The 20,800-nt window shown below is 49.2% G+C and overlaps 1 protein-coding gene across 3 annotated transcripts in view; it reads left to right on the top strand.

The window, feature by feature from the left end:
* The window catches only part of GIGYF1 (GRB10 interacting GYF protein 1), a 103,652-nt gene extending 83,454 nt beyond the window's left edge, over positions 1–20,198 (top strand). For 2 of the 3 annotated variants that reach the window (XM_075849257.1, XM_075849256.1), the window contains 18 exons: positions 5,759–5,938; positions 6,011–6,225; positions 6,321–6,432; positions 6,663–6,848; positions 6,932–7,071; positions 7,156–7,306; positions 7,392–7,558; positions 8,086–8,177; positions 12,391–12,486; positions 13,172–13,272; positions 13,967–14,049; positions 14,141–14,269; positions 14,345–14,518; positions 14,600–14,745; positions 14,900–15,048; positions 15,155–15,309; positions 15,636–15,765; positions 19,542–20,198. In XM_075849257.1, the coding sequence (XP_075705372.1) occupies positions 5,759–5,938; positions 6,011–6,225; positions 6,321–6,432; positions 6,663–6,848; positions 6,932–7,071; positions 7,156–7,306; positions 7,392–7,558; positions 8,086–8,177; positions 12,391–12,486; positions 13,172–13,272; positions 13,967–14,049; positions 14,141–14,269; positions 14,345–14,518; positions 14,600–14,745; positions 14,900–15,048; positions 15,155–15,309; positions 15,636–15,765; positions 19,542–19,594 (2,459 nt within the window). In that variant the 3' untranslated portion in view covers positions 19,595–20,198. The remainder of the gene's footprint in view (positions 1–5,758; positions 5,939–6,010; positions 6,226–6,320; positions 6,433–6,662; positions 6,849–6,931; positions 7,072–7,155; positions 7,307–7,391; positions 7,559–8,085; positions 8,178–12,390; positions 12,487–13,171; positions 13,273–13,966; positions 14,050–14,140; positions 14,270–14,344; positions 14,519–14,599; positions 14,746–14,899; positions 15,049–15,154; positions 15,310–15,635; positions 15,766–19,541) is intronic. The other variant, XM_075849258.1, reaches the window with a different exon arrangement.
* The last annotated feature ends 602 nt before the right edge of the window (positions 20,199–20,800 follow it).

Genomic DNA, 20,800 nt, shown 5'->3' with positions numbered 1-20,800 from the left:
ATAGTGTGACTGATCTTACAGTAGAGGCTCCATAGTGTGACTGATCTTACAGTAAAGGTTCCATAGTGTGACTGCTCTTACAGTAGAGATTCCATAGTGTAACTGCTCTTACAGTAGAGGTTCTATAGTGTGACTGCTCTTACAGTAGAGGCTCCATAGTGTGACTGCTCTTACAGTAGAGGGTCCATAGTGCGACTGCTCTTACAGTAGAGGCTCCATAGTGTGACTGCTCTCACAGTAGAGGTTCCATAGTGTGACTGATCTTACAGTAGAGGTTCCATAGTGTGACTGCTCTTACAGTAGATGCTCCATAGTGTGACTGATCTTACAGTAGAGGTTCCATAGTGTGACTGCTCTTACAGTAGAGGCTCCATAGTGTGTCTGATCTTACAGTAGAGGCTCCATAGTGTGACTGTTCTTACAGTAGAGGTTCCATAGTGTGACTGCTCTTACAGTAGAGGCTCCATAGTGTGACTGCTCTTACAGTAGAGGTTCCTTAGTTTGACTGCTCTTACAGTAGAGCTTCCATAGTGTGACTGATCTTACAGTAGAGGCTCCATAGTGTGACTGATCTTACAGTAGAGGCTCCATAGTGTGACCGCTCTTACAGTAGAGGTTCCATAGTGTGACCGCTCTTACAGTAGAGGCTCCATAGTGTGACTGATCTTACAGAAGAGGCTCCATAGTGTGACTGCTCTTACAGTAGAGGTTCCATAATGTGACTGCTCTTACAGTAGAGGTTCCATAGTGTGACTGCTCTTACAGTAGAGGTTCCATAGTGTGACTGCTCTTACAGTAGAGGCTCCATAGTGTGACTGCTCTTACAGTAGAGGTTCCATAGTGTGACTGCTCTTACAGTAGAGGTTCCATAGTGACCGCTCTTACAGTAGAGGTTCCATAGTGTGACCGTTCTTACAGTAGAGTTCCATAGTGTGACTGATCTTACAGTAGAGGCTCCATAGTGTGACTGATCTTACAGTAGAGGTTCCATAGTGTGACTGATCTTACAGTAGAGGTTCCATAGTGTGACTGATCTTACAGTAGAGGTTCCATAGTGTGACTGCTCTTACAGTAGAGGTTCCATAGTGTGACTTCTCTTACAGTAGAGGTTCCATAGTGTGACTGCTCTTACAGTAGAGGTTCCATAGTGTGACTTCTCTTACAGTAGAGGTTCCATAGTGTGACTTCTCTTACAGTAGAGGTTCCATAGTGTGACTGCTCTTACAGTAGAGGTTCCATAGTGTGACTTCTCTTACAGTAGAGGTTCCATAGTGTGACTGATCTTACAGTAGAGGTTCCATAGTGTGACTGATCTTACAGTAGAGGTTCCATAGTGTGACTGATCTTACAGTAGAGGTTCCATAGTGTGACTGCTCTTACAGTAGAGGTTCCATAGTGTGACTTCTCTTACAGTAGAGGTTCCATAGTGTGACTGCTCTTACAGTAGAGGTTCCATAGTGTGACTTCTCTTACAGTAGAGGTTCCATAGTGTGACTTCTCTTACAGTAGAGGTTCCATAGTGTGACTGATCTTACAGTAGAGGTTCCATAGTGTGACTGATCTTACAGTAGAGGTTCCATAGTGTGACTGATCTTACAGTAGAGGTTCCATAGTGTGACTGCTCTTACAGTAGAGGTTCCATAGTGTGACTGCTCTTACAGTAGAGGCTCCATAGTGTGACTGCTCTTACAGTAGAGGTTCCATAGTGTGACCGCTCTTACAGTAGAGGTTCCATAGTGACCGCTCTTACAGTAGAGGTTCCATATTGTGACTGCTCTTACAGTAGAGTTCCATAGTGTGACTGATCTTACAGTAGAGGGTCCATAGTGTGACTGCTCTTACTGTAGAGGGTCTATAGTGTGACTGCTCTTACAGTAGAGGCTCCATAGTGTGACTGCTCTTACAGTAGAGGCTCCATAGTGTGACTGCTCTTACAGCAGAGGCTCCATAGTGTGACTGCTCTTACAGCAGAGGCTCCATAGTGTGACTGATCTTACAGTAGAGGCTCCATAGTGTGACTGCTCTTACAGTAGAGGTTCCATAGTGTGACCGCTCTTACAGTAGAGGCTCCATAGTGTGACTGCTCTTACAGTAGAGCCTCCATAGTGTGACTGCTCTTACAGTAGAGGCTCCATAGTGTGACTGCTCTTACAGTAGAGGTTCCATAGTGTGACTGATCTTACAGTAGAGGTTCCATAGTGTGACTGCTCTTACAGTAGATGCTCCATAGTGTGACTGCTCTTACAGTAGAGGCTCCATAGTGTGCTGATCTTACAGTAGAGGTTCCATAGTGTGACTGATCTTACAGTAGAGGTTCCATAGTGTGTCTGCTCTTACAGTAGAGGTTCCATAGTGTGACTGCTCTTACAGTAGAGGTTCCATAGTGTGACTGATCTTACAGTAGAGGCTCCATAGTGTGACTGATCTTACAGTAAAGGTTCCATAGTGTGACTGCTCTTACAGTAGAGATTCCATAGTGTAACTGCTCTTACAGTAGAGGTTCTATAGTGTGACTGCTCTTACAGTAGAGGCTCCATAGTGTGACTGCTCTTACAGTAGAGGGTCCATAGTGCGACTGCTCTTACAGTAGAGGCTCCATAGTGTGACTGCTCTCACAGTAGAGGTTCCATAGTGTGACTGATCTTACAGTAGAGGTTCCATAGTGTGACTGCTCTTACAGTAGATGCTCCATAGTGTGACTGATCTTACAGTAGAGGTTCCATAGTGTAACTGATCTTACAGTAGAGGGTCCATAGTGCGACTGCTCTTACAGTAGAGGCTCCATAGTGTGACTGCTCTCACAGTAGAGGTTCCATAGTGTGACTGATCTTACAGTAGAGGTTCCATAGTGTGACTGCTCTTACAGTAGAGGGTCCATAGTGTGACTGCTCTTACAGTAGAGGTTCCATAGTGTGACTGCTCTTACAGTAGAGGTTACATAGTGTGACTGCTCTTACAGTAGAGGTTCCATAGTGACCGCTCTTACAGTAGAGGTTCCATAGTGTGACCGTTCTTACAGTAGAGTTCCATAGTGTGACCGATCTTACAGTAGAGGTTCCATAGTGTGACTGATCTTACAGTAGAGGCTCCATAGTGTGACTGATCTTACAGTAGAGGTTCCATAGTGTGACTGATCTTACAGTAGAGGTTCCATAGTGTGTCTGCTCTTACAGTAGAGGTTCCATAGTGTGACTGCTCTTACAGTAGAGGTTCCATAGTGTGACTGATCTTACAGTAGAGGCTCCATAGTGTGACTGATCTTACAGTAGAGGTTCCATAGTGTGACTGCTCTTACAGTAGAGGGTCCATAGTGTGACTGCTCTTACAGTAGAGGTTCCATAGTGTGACTGCTCTTACAGTAGAGGTTACATAGTGTGACTGCTCTTACAGTAGAGGTTCCATAGTGTGACTGCTCTTACAGTAGAGATTCCATAGTGTGACTGCTCTTACAGTAGAGGTTCCATAGTGTGACTGCTCTTACAGTAGAGATTCCATAGTGTGACTGCTCTTACAGTAGAGGTTCCACAGTGTGACTGATCTTACAGTAGAGGTTCCATAGTGTGACTGCTCTTACAGTAGAGGTTCCATAGTGTGACTGCTCTTACAGTAGAGGCTCCATAGTGTGACTGCTCTTACAGTAGAGGTTCCATAGTGTGACCGCTCTTACAGTAGAGGTTCCATAGTGTGACCGCTCTTACAGTAGAGGTTCCATAGTGTGACCGCTCTTACAGTAGAGGTTCCATAGTGTAACTGCTCTTACAGTAGAGGTTCCATAGTGTGACTGCTCTTACAGTAGAGGTTCCATAGTGTGACTGATCTTACAGTAGAGGTTTCATAGTGTGACCGCTCTTACAGTAGAGGCTCCATAGTGTGACTGCTCTTACAGTAGAGGTTCCATAGTGTGACTGATCTTACAGTAGAGATTCCATAGTGTGACTGCTCTTACAGCAGAGGCTCCATAGTGTGACTGATCTTACAGTAGGGGTTCCATAGTGTGACTGCTCTTACAGTAGATGCTCCATAGTGTGACTGATCTTACAGTAGAGGTTCCATAGTGTAACTGATCTTACAGTAGAGGGTCCATAGTGCGACTGCTCTTACAGTAGAGGCTCCATAGTGTGACCGCTCTTACAGTAGAGGTTCCATAGTGTGACTGCTCTTACAGTAGAGGTTCCATAGTGTGACTGCTCTCACAGTAGAGGTTCCATAGTGTGACTGATCTTACAGTAGAGGTTCCATAGTGTGACTGCTCTTACAGTAGAGGGTCCATAGTGTGACTGCTCTTACAGTAGAGGTTCCATAGTGTGACTGCTCTTACAGTAGAGGTTACATAGTGTGACTGCTCTTACAGTAGAGGTTCCATAGTGTGACCGCTCTTACAGTAGAGGTTCCATAGTGTGACCGCTCTTACAGTAGAGGTTCCATAGTGTGACTGCTCTTACAGTAGAGGTTCCATAGTGTGACTGCTCTTACAGTAGAGGCTCCATAGTGTGACTGCTCTTACAGTAGAGGGTCCATAGTGTAACTGCTCTTACAGTAGAGGTTCCATAGTGTGACTGCTCTTACAGTAGAGGTTCCATAGTGTGACTGATCTTACAGTAGAGGTTTCATAGTGTGACCGCTCTTACAGTAGAGGCTCCATAGTGTGACTGCTCTTACAGTAGAGGTTCCATAGTGTGACTGATCTTACAGTAGAGATTCCATAGTGTGACTGCTCTTACAGCAGAGGCTCCATAGTGTGACTGATCTTACAGTAGGGGTTCCATAGTGTGACTGCTCTTACAGTAGATGCTCCATAGTGTGACTGATCTTACAGTAGAGGCTCCATAGTGTGACTGCTCTTACAGTAGATGCTCCATAGTGTGACTGATCTTACAGTAGAGGCTCCATAGTGTGACTGCTCTTACAGTAGAGGCTCCATAGTGTGACTGATCTTGCAGTAGAGGGTCCATAGTGTGACTGCTCTTACAGTAGAGGTTCCATAGTGTGACTGCTCTTACAGTAGAGATTCCATAGTGTGACTGCTCTTACAGCAGAGGCTCCATAGTGTGACTGATCTTACAGTAGAGGCTCCATAGTGTGACTGATCTTACAGTAGAGGCTCCATAGTGTGACTGATCTTACAGTAGAGGTTCCATAGTGTGACTGATCTTACAGTAGAGGTTCCATAGTGTGACTGATCTTACACTACAGGCTCCATAGTGTGACTGATCTTACAGTAGAGGTTCCATAGTGTGACTGCTCTTACAGTAGAGGCTCCATAGTGTGACTGCTCTTACAGTAGAGGCTCCATAGTGTGACTGCTCTTACAGTAGAGGCTCCATAGTGTGACTGCTCTTACAGTAGAGGTTCCATAGTGTGACTGCTCTTACAGCAGAGGTTCCATGGTGTGACTGCTCTTACAGTAGAGGCTCCATAGTGTGACTGCTCTTACAGTGGAGGTTCCATAGTGTGACTGATCTTACAGTAGAGGTTCCACAGTGTGACTGCTCTTACAGTAGAGGTTCCATAGTGTGACTGCTCTTACAGTAGAGGTTCCATAGTGTGACTGCTCTTACAGTAGAGGCTCCATAGTGTGACTGCTCTTACAGTAGAGGCTCCATAGTGTGACTGTACGTTTTGGACACCCCTTGTTATGGTGTATGTGACATTAGACGGGCCTCTGGATGGACTGTGATGTATTATATTGGGGGCTTCTGGTGGGCGGTGCTGTCGTGTGCCCCCTGTACCAGACATTTATAAATTTCTCCTTTCTCAGTGGTGCGCGTGGGCTTTGAGGAGGCCGCAGTTCCATCTAGAAAAGAATTTGCCCGATCGGATAGTGACAACTGGCGCACTCTGCGTGACGGACAAGAGGAGGATGAGGACGGTAACTGGAGGCTGGCTGTGTCCAAGAGAGACGAGCGCTGGCGATCTACGAGCCCCGGAGGGAGCGCAGGTCAGACGCTCTCCTGCTCCTCCTCCAGTCTTATTTCTAGGGGTCCTGCTCATCACATATTTTACTCTTCAGAGGGGCCACGGTCTGCCGGGTGGAGGGAGCACGGCGAGCGGCGTCGCAAGTTTGACTTTGACGTGGTCCGGGAGGAGGGTGGAGCGGCTCCGAGAGGCAGTGGGCGAGAAGGTGCGCACGAGGGTGACAGGGATGGTCTCCCTGAATGGTGCATGGAGGATGAAGATGACGAGATGGGAACTTTCGATTCTTCTGGGGCCTTCTTATCGTTCAAGGTAATTACAGCAGTGGGGTCTGGGGAGTGACGGACCAATAAGAAGGCTCGGCATGGTGGGGGTGATTATTGAGTGACCATTCCGTACCCCCCCAGAAAAGCCCCAAAGAGACAATTGTAGAAGAGGAGCTGGAGTTTCTGGGTGTGGAGGAGGAGGAGGAAGAAGATGAGAGAACAGAAGGTGCCGCAGACCGACATGTACATAATAGTAAGTTGCTTTATTATCGGTGTGATCGTTCCCGGTATACGTCCACAGCAGCACAGAGTATTTAGAGCGTTTCTGATGTAGTGGGGCTGGTGATGGTGTGGACGGGCGCCATGTGAGAAGGGGACGGAGATTAAGCGGGAGGTCACAGATTGACGGGTACATCGTGGAAGGAGCACGTTCCCCAGCAGTACAGAGTATTTCAGGAGAGGACGTCTCATTTCTTTCCTCAGGTGATGAACATTCGGCTTCCTCAGAAGATGTTCAGCAAGAACCATCGAAATCTCCCGAGCAGATGAATTGTGTGTGGACTACAGGGATGTATACTGAGGTGGAGGGGGAGCGAGGCTCCGATATGTCCCCCACGGATGGAGAAGATGGGGCTCTGGTTGAGCTTTCCCCGTGCCCAATAGAAGAAGGTGAGAAGGTGGGCGCCGGGCGGGGGGGTGCGGATGGTTGAAGAAGAACTCTAACTCTTTACTTTCTCGCCTCTGACTTGTAGGTAACCCCGGACACTTTGCGCCTTCCTCAATATCCCCCCTTTCCACTATGCCGACCCCTCCATCTCCCCCCACAGTTGCTGCTACTGAATTTTCTGTGGGGGATCCAGAGGAGGATGAAGGCATGAAGCATTTCCAGCAGGTAAGACTCGTTCCCGCCGGGCGGACCTTTTTGTCATGGCTCCCTCGTCTTAGGACCCCCTCCGTCTCTCTCTCTCTCTCTTAGGAAGCTGAGAAGTTGGTGGCTTCCCTGCAGGAGTCCTCTCTAGAAGAAGATGGATTCTCCTCCGGTCGCTCTCATAATGCTGCTGCTCTTCCCCTGTCCCACGAGGCTGCCATGAAGTGGTTCTACAAGGACCCCCAGGGGGAGATCCAAGGTCCCTGCTTTATAGATCTGTGGTGTATGAAGACCCTCCATCTGCAAGAGACCGTTCTCCTTACGCGTTTCTTTCCCACCCGCAGGTCCGTTCAATACACAAGAGATGGCGGAGTGGTGCCAGGCGGGATATTTCACTATGTCACTGTTAGTGAAGAGAGGATGCGACGAGGGGTTTCAGCCTTTAGGGGAAGTCATCAAGATGTGGGGTCGGGTACCTTTTGCCCCAGGGCCATCTCCGCCTCCCCTGCTGGTGAGTTCTTTATTATGTGGGTGATTTAAATACGTTACATTTTGACCAATTTAGGTTTTATATATAAATGAAGTTTTGCAACTTGAATGTACTTTTGCTATTTTCAGGATCTCTGCTTGCTGCTCATATTCTGTATAGACCTAATACTATTCACAGCTAAGAGTTCGCTACCATTGTAGGCAGTATTGAAATACTCTTTGATACATTATAGCAAAATATCAGCCTTGTCTAGACTGGATACAACTGTAGCGAGAAGTAGAAGGTCCTTACAGGTTTCCGGCCTCTCTCGTTCATTCACTGACAGCTAGCAGAGATCTATAAAATAGTGAGGGATTGAAGCACAACATTTATTAGTAAGTGATGGAACTTTTAGTTATACAATGATGCCGGATAGGGCGTCATTCTGGGTTGATGGCTTTATCTTGCTGCACCCGGGCAGAGCTGGCCCCTTCTCCCTGAGGATAGTCGGGCTCCCGTAGGTGCTCGTGCTATAATGTATATATAATGTATATTCTCCTATGTTCTAGGGTAACATTGATCAGCAGTGCCTGAAAAAACAACAAGAATTAGCTTTGTATCAGCAGATGCAACATCAGTACTTGCTGCAACTGATTAGCAGGTAATAGTTCTGAGAAGTGTCTGTTCTTCGTCGTATATATCCCGGCCTTCCCTCATTGTTCTGTCTTGGATGATGCCTCTTATCTCTGTCTTCTCCCTTTCTTTTCCTTATCTATAACCCCCCCCCCCCTCAAACACACTTCTTGAAATGGGTTACCGTCTTCCCTCTCATCCTGTTATTACCCACACTCTCCTCCGGTCTGTGTGATACTGTGATTTATTTACAGCGTTCCTTTACTTCCTGCAACCTAGGTGTGTGATACTGTGATTTAGAGTAGAGTGCTCCTTTACTTCCGGCAGCCTAGGTCGGCTATACTGTGATTTAGAGTAGAGCGCTCCTTTACTTCCTGCATCCTAGGCCTGTTATACTGTGATTTAGAGTAGAGTGCTCCTTTACTTCCTGCATCCTAGGCCTGTTATACTGTGATTTAGAGTAGAGTGCTCCTTTACTTCCGGCAGCCTAGGTCGGCTATACTGTGATTTAGAGTAGAGCGCTCCTTTACTTCCTGCATCCTAGGCCTGTTATACTGTGATTTAGAGTAGAGTGCTCCTTTACTTCCTGCATCCTAGGCCTGTTATACTGTGATTTAGAGTAGAGCGCTCCTTTACTTCCTGCATCCTAGGCCTGTTATACTGTGATTTAGAGTAGAGCGCTCCTTTACTTCCTGCATCCTAGGCCTGTTATACTGTGATTTAGAGTAGAGTGCTCCTTTACTTCCTGCATCCTAGGCCTGTTATACTGTGATTTAGAGTAGAGTGCTCCTTTACTTCCTTCAGCCTAGGTGTGTGATAGTGTGATTTAGAGTAGAGTGCTCCTTTACTTCCTGCAGCCTAGGTGTGTGATACTGTGATCTAGAGTAGAGTGCTCCTTTACTTCCTGCAGCCTAGGTGTGTTATACTGTGATCTAGAGTAGAGTGCTCCTTTACTTCCTGCAGCCTAGGTCTGTGTTATACTGTGATTTAGAGTAGAGGGCTCCTTTACTTCCTGCAGCCTAGGTGTGTTATACTGTGATCTAGAGTAGAGTGCTCCTTTACTTCCTGCAGCCTAGGTCTGTGTTATACTGTGATTTAGAGTAGAGTGCTCCTTTACTTCCGGCAGCCTAGGTCGGCTATACTGTGATTTAGAGTAGAGTGCTCCTTTACTTCCTGCATCCTAGGCCTGTTATACTGTGATTTAGAGTAGAGTGCTCCTTTACTTCCTGCATCCTAGGCCTGTTATACTGTGATTTAGAGTAGAGTGCTCCTTTACTTCCTGCATCCTAGGCCTGTTATACTGTGATTTAGAGTAGAGGGCTCCTTTACTTCCTGCATCCTAGGCCTGTTATACTGTGATTTAGAGTAGAGCGCTCCTTTACTTCCTGCAGCCTAGGTGTGTGATACTGTGATTTAGAGTAGAGTGCTCCTTTACTTCCTGCAGCCTAGGTGTGTGATACTGTGATTTAGAGTAGAGTGCTCCTTTACTTCCTGCAGCCTAGGTGTGTGATACTGTGATTTAGAGTAGAGTGCTCCTTTACTTCCTGCAGCCTAGGTGTGTGATACTGTGATCTAGAGTAGAGTGCTCCTTTACTTCCTGCAGCCTAGGTGTGTTATACTGTGATCTAGAGTAGAGTGCTCCTTTACTTCCTGCAGCCTAGGTCTGTGTTATACTGTGATTTAGAGTAGAGTGCTCCTTTACTTCCGGCAGCCTAGGTCGGCTATACTGTGATTTAGAGTAGAGTGCTCCTTTACTTCCTGCATCCTAGGCCTGTTATACTGTGATTTAGAGTAGAGTGCTCCTTTACTTCCTGCATCCTAGGCCTGTTATACTGTGATTTAGAGTAGAGTGCTCCTTTACTTCCTGCATCCTAGGCCTGTTATACTGTGATTTAGAGTAGAGTACTCCTTTACTTCCGGCAGCCTAGGTGTGTTATACTGTGATTTCGAGTAGAGTGCGCCTTTATTTCTTGCAGCCTAGGTCTGTTATACTGTGATTTATTTACAGCGCTTCTTTACTTCCTGCAGCCTAGGTGTGTGATACTGTGATTTAGAGTAGAGTGCTCCTTTACTTCCTGCAGCCTAGGTGTGTGATACTGTGATTTAGAGTAGAGTGCTCCTTTACTTCCTGCAGCCTAGGTGTGTGATACTGTGATTTAGAGTAGAGTGCTCCTTTACTTCCTGCAGCCTAGGTGTGTGATACTGTGATTTAGAGTAGAGCGCTCCTTTACTTCCTGCAGCCTAGGTCTGTTATACTGTGATCTAGAGTAGAGTGCTCCTTTACTTCCTGCAGCCTAGGTCTGTGTTATACTGTGATTTAGAGTAGAGCGCTCCTTTACTTCCTGCAGCCTAGGTCTGTTATACTGTGATTTATTTACAGCGCTCCTTTATTTCTTGCAGCCTAGGCCTGTGTGATACTGTGATTTAGAGTAGAGGGCTCCTTTACTTCCTGCAGCCTAGGTCTGTTATACTGTGATTTATTTACAGCGCTCCTTTACTTCCTGCAACCTAGGTCTGTGTTATACTGTGATTTAGATTAGAGCGCTCCTTTGCTTCCTGCAGCCTAGGTCTGTGTTATACTGTGATTTAGATTAGAGCGCTCCTTTACTTCCTGCAGCCTAGGTCTGTGTTATACTGTGATCTAGAGTAGAGTGCTCCTTTACTTCCTGCAGCCTAGGTCTGTGTTATACTGTGATTTAGAGTAGAGTGCTCCTTTACTTCCGGCAGCCTAGGTCGGCTATACTGTGATTTAGAGTAGAGTGCTCCTTTACTTCCTGCATCCTAGGCCTGTTATACTGTGATTTAGAGTAGAGTGCTCCTTTACTTCCTGCATCCTAGGCCTGTTATACTGTGATTTAGAGTAGAGTGCTCCTTTACTTCCTGCATCCTAGGCCTGTTATACTGTGATTTAGAGTAGAGGGCTCCTTTACTTCCTGCATCCTAGGCCTGTTATACTGTGATTTAGAGTAGAGCGCTCCTTTACTTCCTGCAGCCTAGGTGTGTGATACTGTGATTTAGAGTAGAGTGCTCCTTTACTTCCTGCAGCCTAGGTGTGTGATACTGTGATTTAGAGTAGAGTGCTCCTTTACTTCCTGCAGCCTAGGTGTGTGATACTGTGATTTAGAGTAGAGTGCTCCTTTACTTCCTGCAGCCTAGGTGTGTGATACTGTGATTTAGAGTAGAGTGCTCCTTTACTTCCTGCAGCCTAGGTGTGTGATACTGTGATTTAGAGTAGAGCGCTCCTTTACTTCCTGCAGCCTAGGTCTGTTATACTGTGATCTAGAGTAGAGTGCTCCTTTACTTCCTGCAGCCTAGGTCTGTGTTATACTGTGATTTAGAGTAGAGCGCTCCTTTACTTCCTGCAGCCTAGGTCTGTTATACTGTGATTTATTTACAGCGCTCCTTTATTTCTTGCAGCCTAGGCCTGTGTGATACTGTGATTTAGAGTAGAGGGCTCCTTTACTTCCTGCAGCCTAGGTCTGTTATACTGTGATTTATTTACAGCGCTCCTTTACTTCCTGCAACCTAGGTCTGTGTTATACTGTGATTTAGATTAGAGCGCTCCTTTGCTTCCTGCAGCCTAGGTCTGTGTTATACTGTGATTTAGATTAGAGCGCTCCTTTACTTCCTGCAGCCTAGGTCTGTGTTATACTGTGATTTAGAGTAGAGTGCGCCTTTACTTCCTGCAGCCTAGGTCTGTGTTATACTGTGATTTAGAGTAGAGCGCTCTTTAACTTCCTGCAGCCTAGGTCTGTGTTATACTGTGATTTAGATTAGAGCGCTCCTTTACTTCCTGCAGCCTAGGTCTGTGTTATACTGTGATTTAGATTAGAGCGCTCCTTTACTTCCTGCAGCCTAGGTCTGTGTTATACTGTGATTTAGAGTAGAGTGCGCCTTTACTTCCTGCAGCCTAGGTCTGTGTTATACTGTGATTTAGAGTAGAGCGCTCCTTTACTTCCTGCAGCCTAGGTCTGTGTTATACTGTGATTTAGATTAGAGCGCTCCTTTACTTCCTGCAGCCTAGGTCTGTGTTATACTGTGATTTAGATTAGAGCGCTCCTTTACTTCCTGCAGCCTAGGTCTGTGTTATACTGTGATTTAGATTAGAGCGCTCCTTTACTTCCTGCAGCCTAGGTCTGTGTTATACTGTGATTTAGATTAGAGCGCTCCTTTACTTCCTGCAGCCTAGACTCGTCCTACAGATCATAATAATGTTCTGTATTGCTGTGTATTGCCTGCAGGCAGCAGTACTCTCAGCAGAAAACCAGTGATCTAACCGCTCAGCAACAGCAGCAGTTGACACTGTTCCTCCAGCAACTGAACCCCTCAAAATCCAGGTAGCGTCCTCATTCCGCCATTGTCCGGTGACACCCATCGCTACTCATCCCAACGGTCATGACATATAGTAACGAACGGCTCCTCCCGTTAATATTGTATATAAGCGGAGCCAGACACCGAGGGTTCGGACATCCACTTGCCAAATGAGAATCCATATCGAGTTGCATGTGGGGGACTAATAATCTGCATGCACAATATATATCCGGGGAGAGGGGTCACTAGTGGAGCACGGTCAGAGACTATATAACAGCACAACATCAGTCAGCTGCATCTAAAGCCCTCCGCTACGAATGCTGCTGTTTTATAAAGCAGTAGTGGGGGGTCGTTTTTAGACCATCAGAGGCCCTGGAGGTGAAAAAAGGGGCAAAACTTCTCATAAGGGACATGGAGAAGATCCGTTATGAGGAGATACATTTATTAAAATACAAGAGGAATGCAGGATCGGTCTGAAGCGGCGAGAAGTCTTCTCTACTGTAAGAGCTGTGGAATAGACTAATCAGTGATCACGTCACGAGCCAATCACACGACGTGCGATCCGGTGCACGCAGGGGGCGGGGAGGAATGATTTCCCTTGCAGTGATCCCCCCTCCTTCCCCCCTACACTGTCCTCCCTTTTCCTGGTGAAAATTGCTGGACTTACCTGTATCATCTCCACTATGTGAACTATTCTGTCTCCTCCTTCAGGGGGTCCGATGCTGCCCTCCTCCCCTCTATGAACCGATCTCTCTCTGTGCCAGACACTGGATCCTTATGGGATCTGAATACCTCAAATTCGCCGACAGCAGGTAAGTGGCAGAGCCCCCGCTGGTATCTAGAGGTCTCGTTAACATTAGGGACACGGCACTGTGGGTATATGTGCTCCTGCCACTAGGAGGCGGCACTAGGTAGAAGTCTTGGCTCTGCCGGACAGGCCGTCCGCTCACCATCCGCAAGTGGAGTGGCAGGACCCCACTATATGCGAGGAGTTGACCCCGCACGCACACCGGAGGACTGGGAGCCTTGACTTTCTCTCCTCTTGGCGTTTTATTGTAAAAGGAGGGTGACTGATGTCTCTGGGCTCCACCTCTACAGGAGGGCAATGTTTTTAGGGCACTTTTTTTTTTTTTTTTTTAGCTCTGGCTTTTCGACAGCTTAGGCCGCACTATCCACAGCTTTACTCCCCCATCCTTTTTGATCAGGTGACCTTATGCGTCCTATCGGATGCTCGGCCCTGACGCAGCTTTCATCCTGGGGTTTGTTGTTCTTCCTTCCTGCAGTCCGTTCTGTCCTACCTAGTGTCGCCTCCTAGTGGTAAGGGTCTATACCCGTGGTGCCGTGTCCCCCAACGAAAAGAGGATTTTACCATGAGTGATAAAAAATCAAATTTTGAGTGATAGAAGTTGTCAGCAGCGTGTGCGGTAACACGAGTCCTAGAGCGGTAGCGCACACCCCCGACCGTAGACCGCAAGAGCGCCATTAACCATCTCATCCTTTATAAAGGTGGGGACTCCGCGCTGTGGGACCTGCCCGTGACTGCGGTATCTCAGGGGCCAATATTGGAGCAGCTGCAACTGCAACAAAAGGTATTATTTACGTCCCTACATCTAACTGTGGCTCCGCGCAGGAGTAGCAGAGCGGTGTAGCGCGGACGTTAATAATGGCGGCTTCACTCAGTTGCAGGAGCGCCGAGATGCAGAACTCAGGGCCAAGAGAGAGGAGGAGGAGCGGAAGAGGAGGGAGGAGAAGCGGCGCCAGGAGGAGCAGAAGCGTCGGGACGAGGAGGAGATGTACAGGAGGAAGCAGGTGAGTCTCCGCCGGTCTCTCCCCCGACTCTCGGGATTTGTAGATCACGTCGTGCTGAGCTCCTTCTCTTCTCAGTGTCGTCAGCAACAGGAGCTGCTGCTGAAACTCCTCCAGCAGAGCGGCCAGTCCTCGTCGTCCTCCTCGGTGTGGTCGTCTCACGGGAAAGGCGTTTCGCTTAAAGCAATGCTTGAAATGCAGGAGCGGGAAGGCCAGATACTAAAGCAGAGAGCTCAGTCATCCAGGACGGGGGTGAGTGAGGCCGAGGCGTGGACGGGACCCGCCGGTCGTCTCGCTGGTCTCTGTCGTTTCATGTCGTTCTTTTCTCCGCAGCACGGGGGTCTCGGGATGTCCGGTCCCTCCCAGTGGGGGTCTGACTCTCTGTGGGGCAGCCTGGAGAAGAGCCCCTGGGAGGAAAGTGTCAAATCTGGGGCAAGCAGCAGAGGCCTGAGGAACAGCAGAAGCAGCCCGTCACTGACGTGAGTGCTGACCCCGCTTGTGTTACCACCCCCCTCCTCTATGCGGCGCCACCGCGGTCTGTCTCCCGTATAATGTCCGCAGCGCACGGAGAATCCCGGCAGCGATCCGCCACTCTCCACGGTGTAATCCTCAATCACCCATCTCTTTCCTCAGTGACGCTTACTCCGCATCCGCCCGGCGCAAAAAAACGGACGACGAGGAGAAGCTTCTGAAACTACTGCAGGGAATCAAACCGTCAGACGGGTTCACTCAGTGGTGCGAGCAGATGTTACACATCCTGAACACCTCGAATAACCTGGACGGTGAGACGCGCGCTGCCCCTGCTACCTGCCCCCCGCCTCATACGCTAACACCCTGTCCTCTCTCCCCCGCCTCATACGCTAACACCCTGTCCTCTCTCCCCCGCAGTCCCCACATTAGTGGCCTTCCTGAAGGAACTCGAGTCTCCGTACGACGTCCACGATTACATCCGCTCATGTCTTGGGGAAACACTTGAAGCCAAAGAATTTGCTAAACAGTTTTTGGAACGACGAGCAAAGTACAAAGCCAGCCAACGTCAGCAGGTAAAGTGCAGGAGATAAGCAGCGGCTGCCGCCGCCTATCTCCGGTAACCGGTGCCTTCTACACTCACCAATAATCATGCCTTGTACTCCAATCACATACAAAGCTGCTTTCACAATTCTGCCTTGAACTCTCTTGGACTGTGCTCGGAGCGTTGCATTGTGGAGGATGTAGTGACGATCAGGACGGTATCGGGGTCGTTTATAAAGTTGCTCCATGTCCTGTTGGGGTTGGACTTGCACATGGATGGTCGGTCGCTGCTCCGCGTTCGCTGCTCCGCGTTCGCTGCGTGTGTTATGAAGCCTCATACTCGCTCTCTGTCCCGCAGGAAGCTGCCTGGTTTGCGCCCGCCATGTTCCCACCATCCCAAAACTCCAAGCAAAGCAGCGGATACGATGTACAGAGCAGCAAGATGAAGAGGCGGCTTCAGATGTTACACTCCGATCCCAGCATACTAGGTGGGTGCTCCTAAACTGACAGAGGTCATACCTGTATCCACGCCGTCACCCCGGTCACACACATCCACCCCGCAGCCCAGGTCATACCTGTATCCACGCCGTCACCCCGGTCACACACATCCACGCCGCAGCCCAGGTCATACCTGTATCCACACCGCAGCCCCGGTCATACATAAATCCACGCCGCAGCCCCGGTCATACCTGTATCCACGCCGCAGCCCCGGTCATACATATATCCACACCACAGCCCCGGTCATACATATATCCACAACACAGCCCCGGTCATACCTGTATCCACGCCGTCACCCCGGTCACACACATCCACCCCGCAGCCCAGGTCATACCTGTATCCACACCGCAGCCCCGGTCATACCTGTATCCACACCGCAGCCCCGGTCATACCTGTATCCACACCACAGCCCCAGTCATACATATATCCACACCACAGCCCCGGTCATACATATATCCGTCCCGGTCATACCTGTATCCACGCCGTCACCCCGGTCACACACATCCACCCCGCAGCCCAGGTCATACCTGTATCCACGCCGCAGCCCCGGTCATACATATATCCACACCGCAGCCCCGGTCATACCTGTATCCACGCCGCAGCCCCAGTCATACATATATCCACACCGCAGCCCCAGTCATACATATATCCACGCCGCAGCCCCGGTCATACATATATCCGTCCCGGTCATACCTGTATCCACGCCGTCACCCCGGTCACACACATCCACCCCGCAGCCCAGGTCATACCTGTATCCACGCCGCAGCCCCGGTCATACATATATCCACACCACAGCCCCGGTCATACCTGTATCCACGCCGCAGCCCCAGTCATACATATATCCACACCGCAGCCCCAGTCATACATATATCCACGCCGCAGCCCCGGTCATACATATATCCACACCAGAGTCCCGGTCATACATATATCCGTCCCGGTCATACCTGTATCCACGCCGTCACCCCGGTCACACACATCCACCCCGCAGCCCAGGTCATACCTGTATCCACGCCGGAGCCCCGGTCATACCTGTATCCACGCCGCAGCCCCGGTCATACCTGTATCCACGCCGTCACCCCGGTCACTCACATCCACCCCGCAGCCCAGGTCATACATATATCCACGCCGCAGCCCCGGTCATACATATATCCACACCGCAGCCCCAGTCATACATATATCCACACCAGAGTCCCGGTCATACATATATCCGTCCCGGTCATACCTGTATCCACGCCGTCACCCCGGTCACACACATCCACCCCGCAGCCCAGGTCATACCTGTATCCACGCCGCAGCCCCGGTCATACATATATCCACACCACAGCCCCGGTCATACCTGTATCCACGCCGCAGCCCCAGTCATACATATATCCACACCACAGCCCCGGTCATACATATATCCTCCCCGGTCATACCTGTATCCACGCCGTCACCCCGGTCACACGCAGCCCAGGTCATACCTGTATCCACGCCGCAGCCCCGGTCATACATATATCCGCCCCGGTCATACCTGTATCCACGCCGGAGCCCCGGTCATACCTGTATCCACGCCGCAGCCCCGGTCATACCTGTATCCACGCCGCAGCCCCGGTCATACCTGTATCCACGCCGCAGCCCCGGTCATACCTGTATCCACGCCGCAGCCCCGGTCATACCTGTATCCACGCCGTCACCCCGGTCACTCACATCCACCCCGCAGCCCAGGTCATACCTGTATCCACGCCGCAGCCCCGGTCATACATATATCCACGCCGCAGCCCCGGTCATACATATATCCACGCCGGAGCCCCGGTCATACCTGTATCCACGCCGCAGCCCCGGTCATACCTGTATCCACGCCGCAGCCCCGGTCATACCTGTATCCACGCCGCAGCCCCGGTCATACCTGTATCCACGCCGCAGCCCCGGTCATACCTGTATCCACGCCGTCACCCCGGTCACTCACATCCACCCCGCAGCCCAGGTCATACCTGTATCCACGCCGCAGCCCCGGTCATACATATATCCACACCGCAGCCCCGGTCATACATATATCCACACCAGAGCCCCGGTCACACACGTATCCACACCGCAGCCCCGGTCATACCTGTATCCACCCCGCAGCCCCGGTCATACATATATCCACCCCGCAGCCCCGGTCATACATATATCCACGCCACAGCCCCGGTCACACATATATCCACACCGCAGCCCCGGTCATACGTATATCCACCCCGTGTCGGGGCCAGTGATACCCCCTGGGCTCACTCTAAGCACGTCATGCTGTGTATGAGGAGCATTTACAGTCCTCTCTAAATGGGTGTAAACCGGGGTGCGCTATATACAATCCGCTGACTCCTCCTCTGACTTTAGCAGTAATAGAAAAAAAATCACCTGTCTCCAGGTAACGACCACTATGTGTCCACAGCAAGAAATGAGGATCCCCTTAGAACGCTTTTTATCTCCTGGGATAACATAACCGTATTATTAGCGTCTAGCGTGCTGGAGTGAAGGGGACTGTATGAGGTCACTGCTGGAGTGAGGGGGACTGTATGAGGTGACTGCTGAAGTGAGGGGGGACTGTATGAGGTCACTGTTGAAGTGAGGGGGGACTGTATGAGGTCACTGCTGAAGTGAGGGGGGACTGTATGAGGTCACTGCTGAAGTGAGGGGGGGACTGTATGAGGTGACTGCTGAAGTGAGGGGGGACTGTATGAGGTCACTGTTGAAGTGAGGGGGGGGACTGTATGAGGTCACTGCTGAAGTGAGAGGGGGACTGTGAGGTCACTGCTGGAGTGAGGGGGGACTGTATGAGGTGACTGTTGAAGTGAGGGGGGACTGTATGAGGTCACTGCTGAACTGAGGGGGGACTGTATGAGGTCACTGCTGGAGTGAGGGGGGACTGTATGAGGTCACTGCTGGAGTGAGGGGGGGACTGTATGAGGTCACTGCTGGAGTGAGGGGGGGACTGTATGAGGTCACTGCTGGAGTGAGGGGGGGACTGTATGAGGTCACTGCTGGAGTGAGGGGGGACTGTATGAGGTTACTGTTGAAGTGAGGGGGGGGGACTGTATGAGGTCACTGCTGGAGTGAGGGGGGACTGTATGAGGTCACTGCTGGAGTGAGGGGGGACTGTATGAGGTCACTGCTGGAGTGAGGGGGGACTGTATGAGGTCACTGCTGGAGTGAGGGGGGACTGTATGAGGTCACTGCTGGAGTGAGGGGGGGACTGTATGAGGTCACTGCTGGAGTGAGGGGTGACTGTATGAGGTCACTGCTGGAGTGAGGGGGGGGACTGTATGAGGTCACTGCTGGAGTGAGGGGGGACTGTATGAGGTCACTGCTGGAGTGAAGGGGGGACTGTATGAGGTCACTGCTGGAGTGAGGGGGGACTGTATGAGGTTACTGCTGGAGTGAGGGGGGGACTGTATGAGGTCACTGCTGGAGTGAGGGGGGACTGTATGAGGTCACTGCTGGAGTGAGGGGGGACTGTATGAGGTCACTGCTGGAGTGAGGGGGGGACTATGAGGTCACTGCTGGAGTGAAGGGGGGACTGTATGAGGTCACTGCTGGAGTGAGGGGGGACTGTATGCGGTCACTGCCCTGGAGTCTAATGGGAGTGTAGGTGGGATGAGGTCACGGCTGGAAGGAATGTGGGGGGGTGGGGTCTGGATGAGGTCGCTGCCCTGGAGTCGGACGGTCTGGATAAGGTCCCTGCAGCGGGGGGGGAGGCCTTGTTAACCAGTCATTACTAGAAGCTGAATATTGTTCTTGTGTTCCCCTCCAGGTTACTCTCTTCATGGCTCCCCAAATGAGATGGAAGCTATTGACGACTACTGAGGCGCACACCTTCCTTCTGACGCCATCTTTACTTAACCCTGCCGATTATTATATTTTCGGCAGGTGTACTGCACTGCAAACTTTACCCCTCCCTCTTCACGAGGCGGGGCAGAGACTTGGATAAGGAGGGGGTGGGTGTTCATCCCACCCAGAGCCAGGGAGGAGGGGGGAGCTACATCGCTTTGTTCCCTCCCCCCACTCCCCTAAACATAATGCACTCATTTTAAAGCACCTTAAAAAAAAATGCACTTTACAGAAACTGATCAAAAATCGAATTTTTTTTTTTATTCTTTTTTTTTTTTCCTTTTTTTTTTTTTTAACTAAGAAAATAAAAAACAAACCCGAAAGGAGGGAAAACTGGAGTTATCGACTTGTGACTGTTTATTACAAATGTACATTTTTTTATTTTGACTTTGTTTTTTCCGAATTCTTTTTTTTTTACATTTTTTTTTAACTTGACAGTTTCTGAATTTTTATTTTTTTTATTTTTGCATTTTCATTTTTTGGTTTTTTTTTGTATCAAAAAGTGAAGTATTCCGGCAACGGATCTATTAAAATAGAATAAAAAAAATATATATATATTATTTTGAGAGAAGAAAAATACAGCCAAAAATACTTTCCTCAAATTTTTTTTTTTTTTGCGAAATATATTTTGTTTAAAAAAAAAAAACAACAAAATTAAAAAAAAAACAAAAAAAAAAAAAGGAATTAAAAAAAAAACAACAACTTTTCAGCGCTTCTTGCAAAATTACAATGCTCTGCTTTGAGTTCCCTGTTGTGTTGGGGAGGGTCGAAGGGGAGGGGGGGGGGGTCAATCCATCAAAACTTGAAGAATGCACTTAGCAATTTTGAAAGGGGGGAGGGGATCTGCATTTTTAATGGTTATTTTTTTGCACAGATATAAAATGTTGTGATTTTTTTTTTGTTACAAAAACAGCTGAAAAAAAAAAGAAAAAAATGATCCCTTTTTTTGGAACTGTTAAAATTGTTTTGGTTTTTTTTTTTTCCTTCCTCGAAAAACAAAGAAAAAAAAAAAAAAGGACGCACTTACATACAAGATGCCCACGAAAGATGGCACGAAAGCATTACTGAGGTGCCAGGACTTCTCGGGGGCCACATCTGACGTTTCTATGTAGTGGCCCATACGGGGCGGGTCACCGATTTTGGGCCTTTCAGTGTTTATTTGGAGGATTTGCACCCTTGCCT

This window comes from Rhinoderma darwinii, unplaced genomic scaffold (assembly GCF_050947455.1).
Source record: "Rhinoderma darwinii isolate aRhiDar2 unplaced genomic scaffold, aRhiDar2.hap1 Scaffold_721, whole genome shotgun sequence".
NCBI classification, from domain to species: domain Eukaryota; kingdom Metazoa; phylum Chordata; class Amphibia; order Anura; family Rhinodermatidae; genus Rhinoderma; species Rhinoderma darwinii.
The sequence above is the reverse complement of the archived record's forward strand: the minus strand, read 5'-3'. Positions and strand labels throughout refer to the sequence as shown.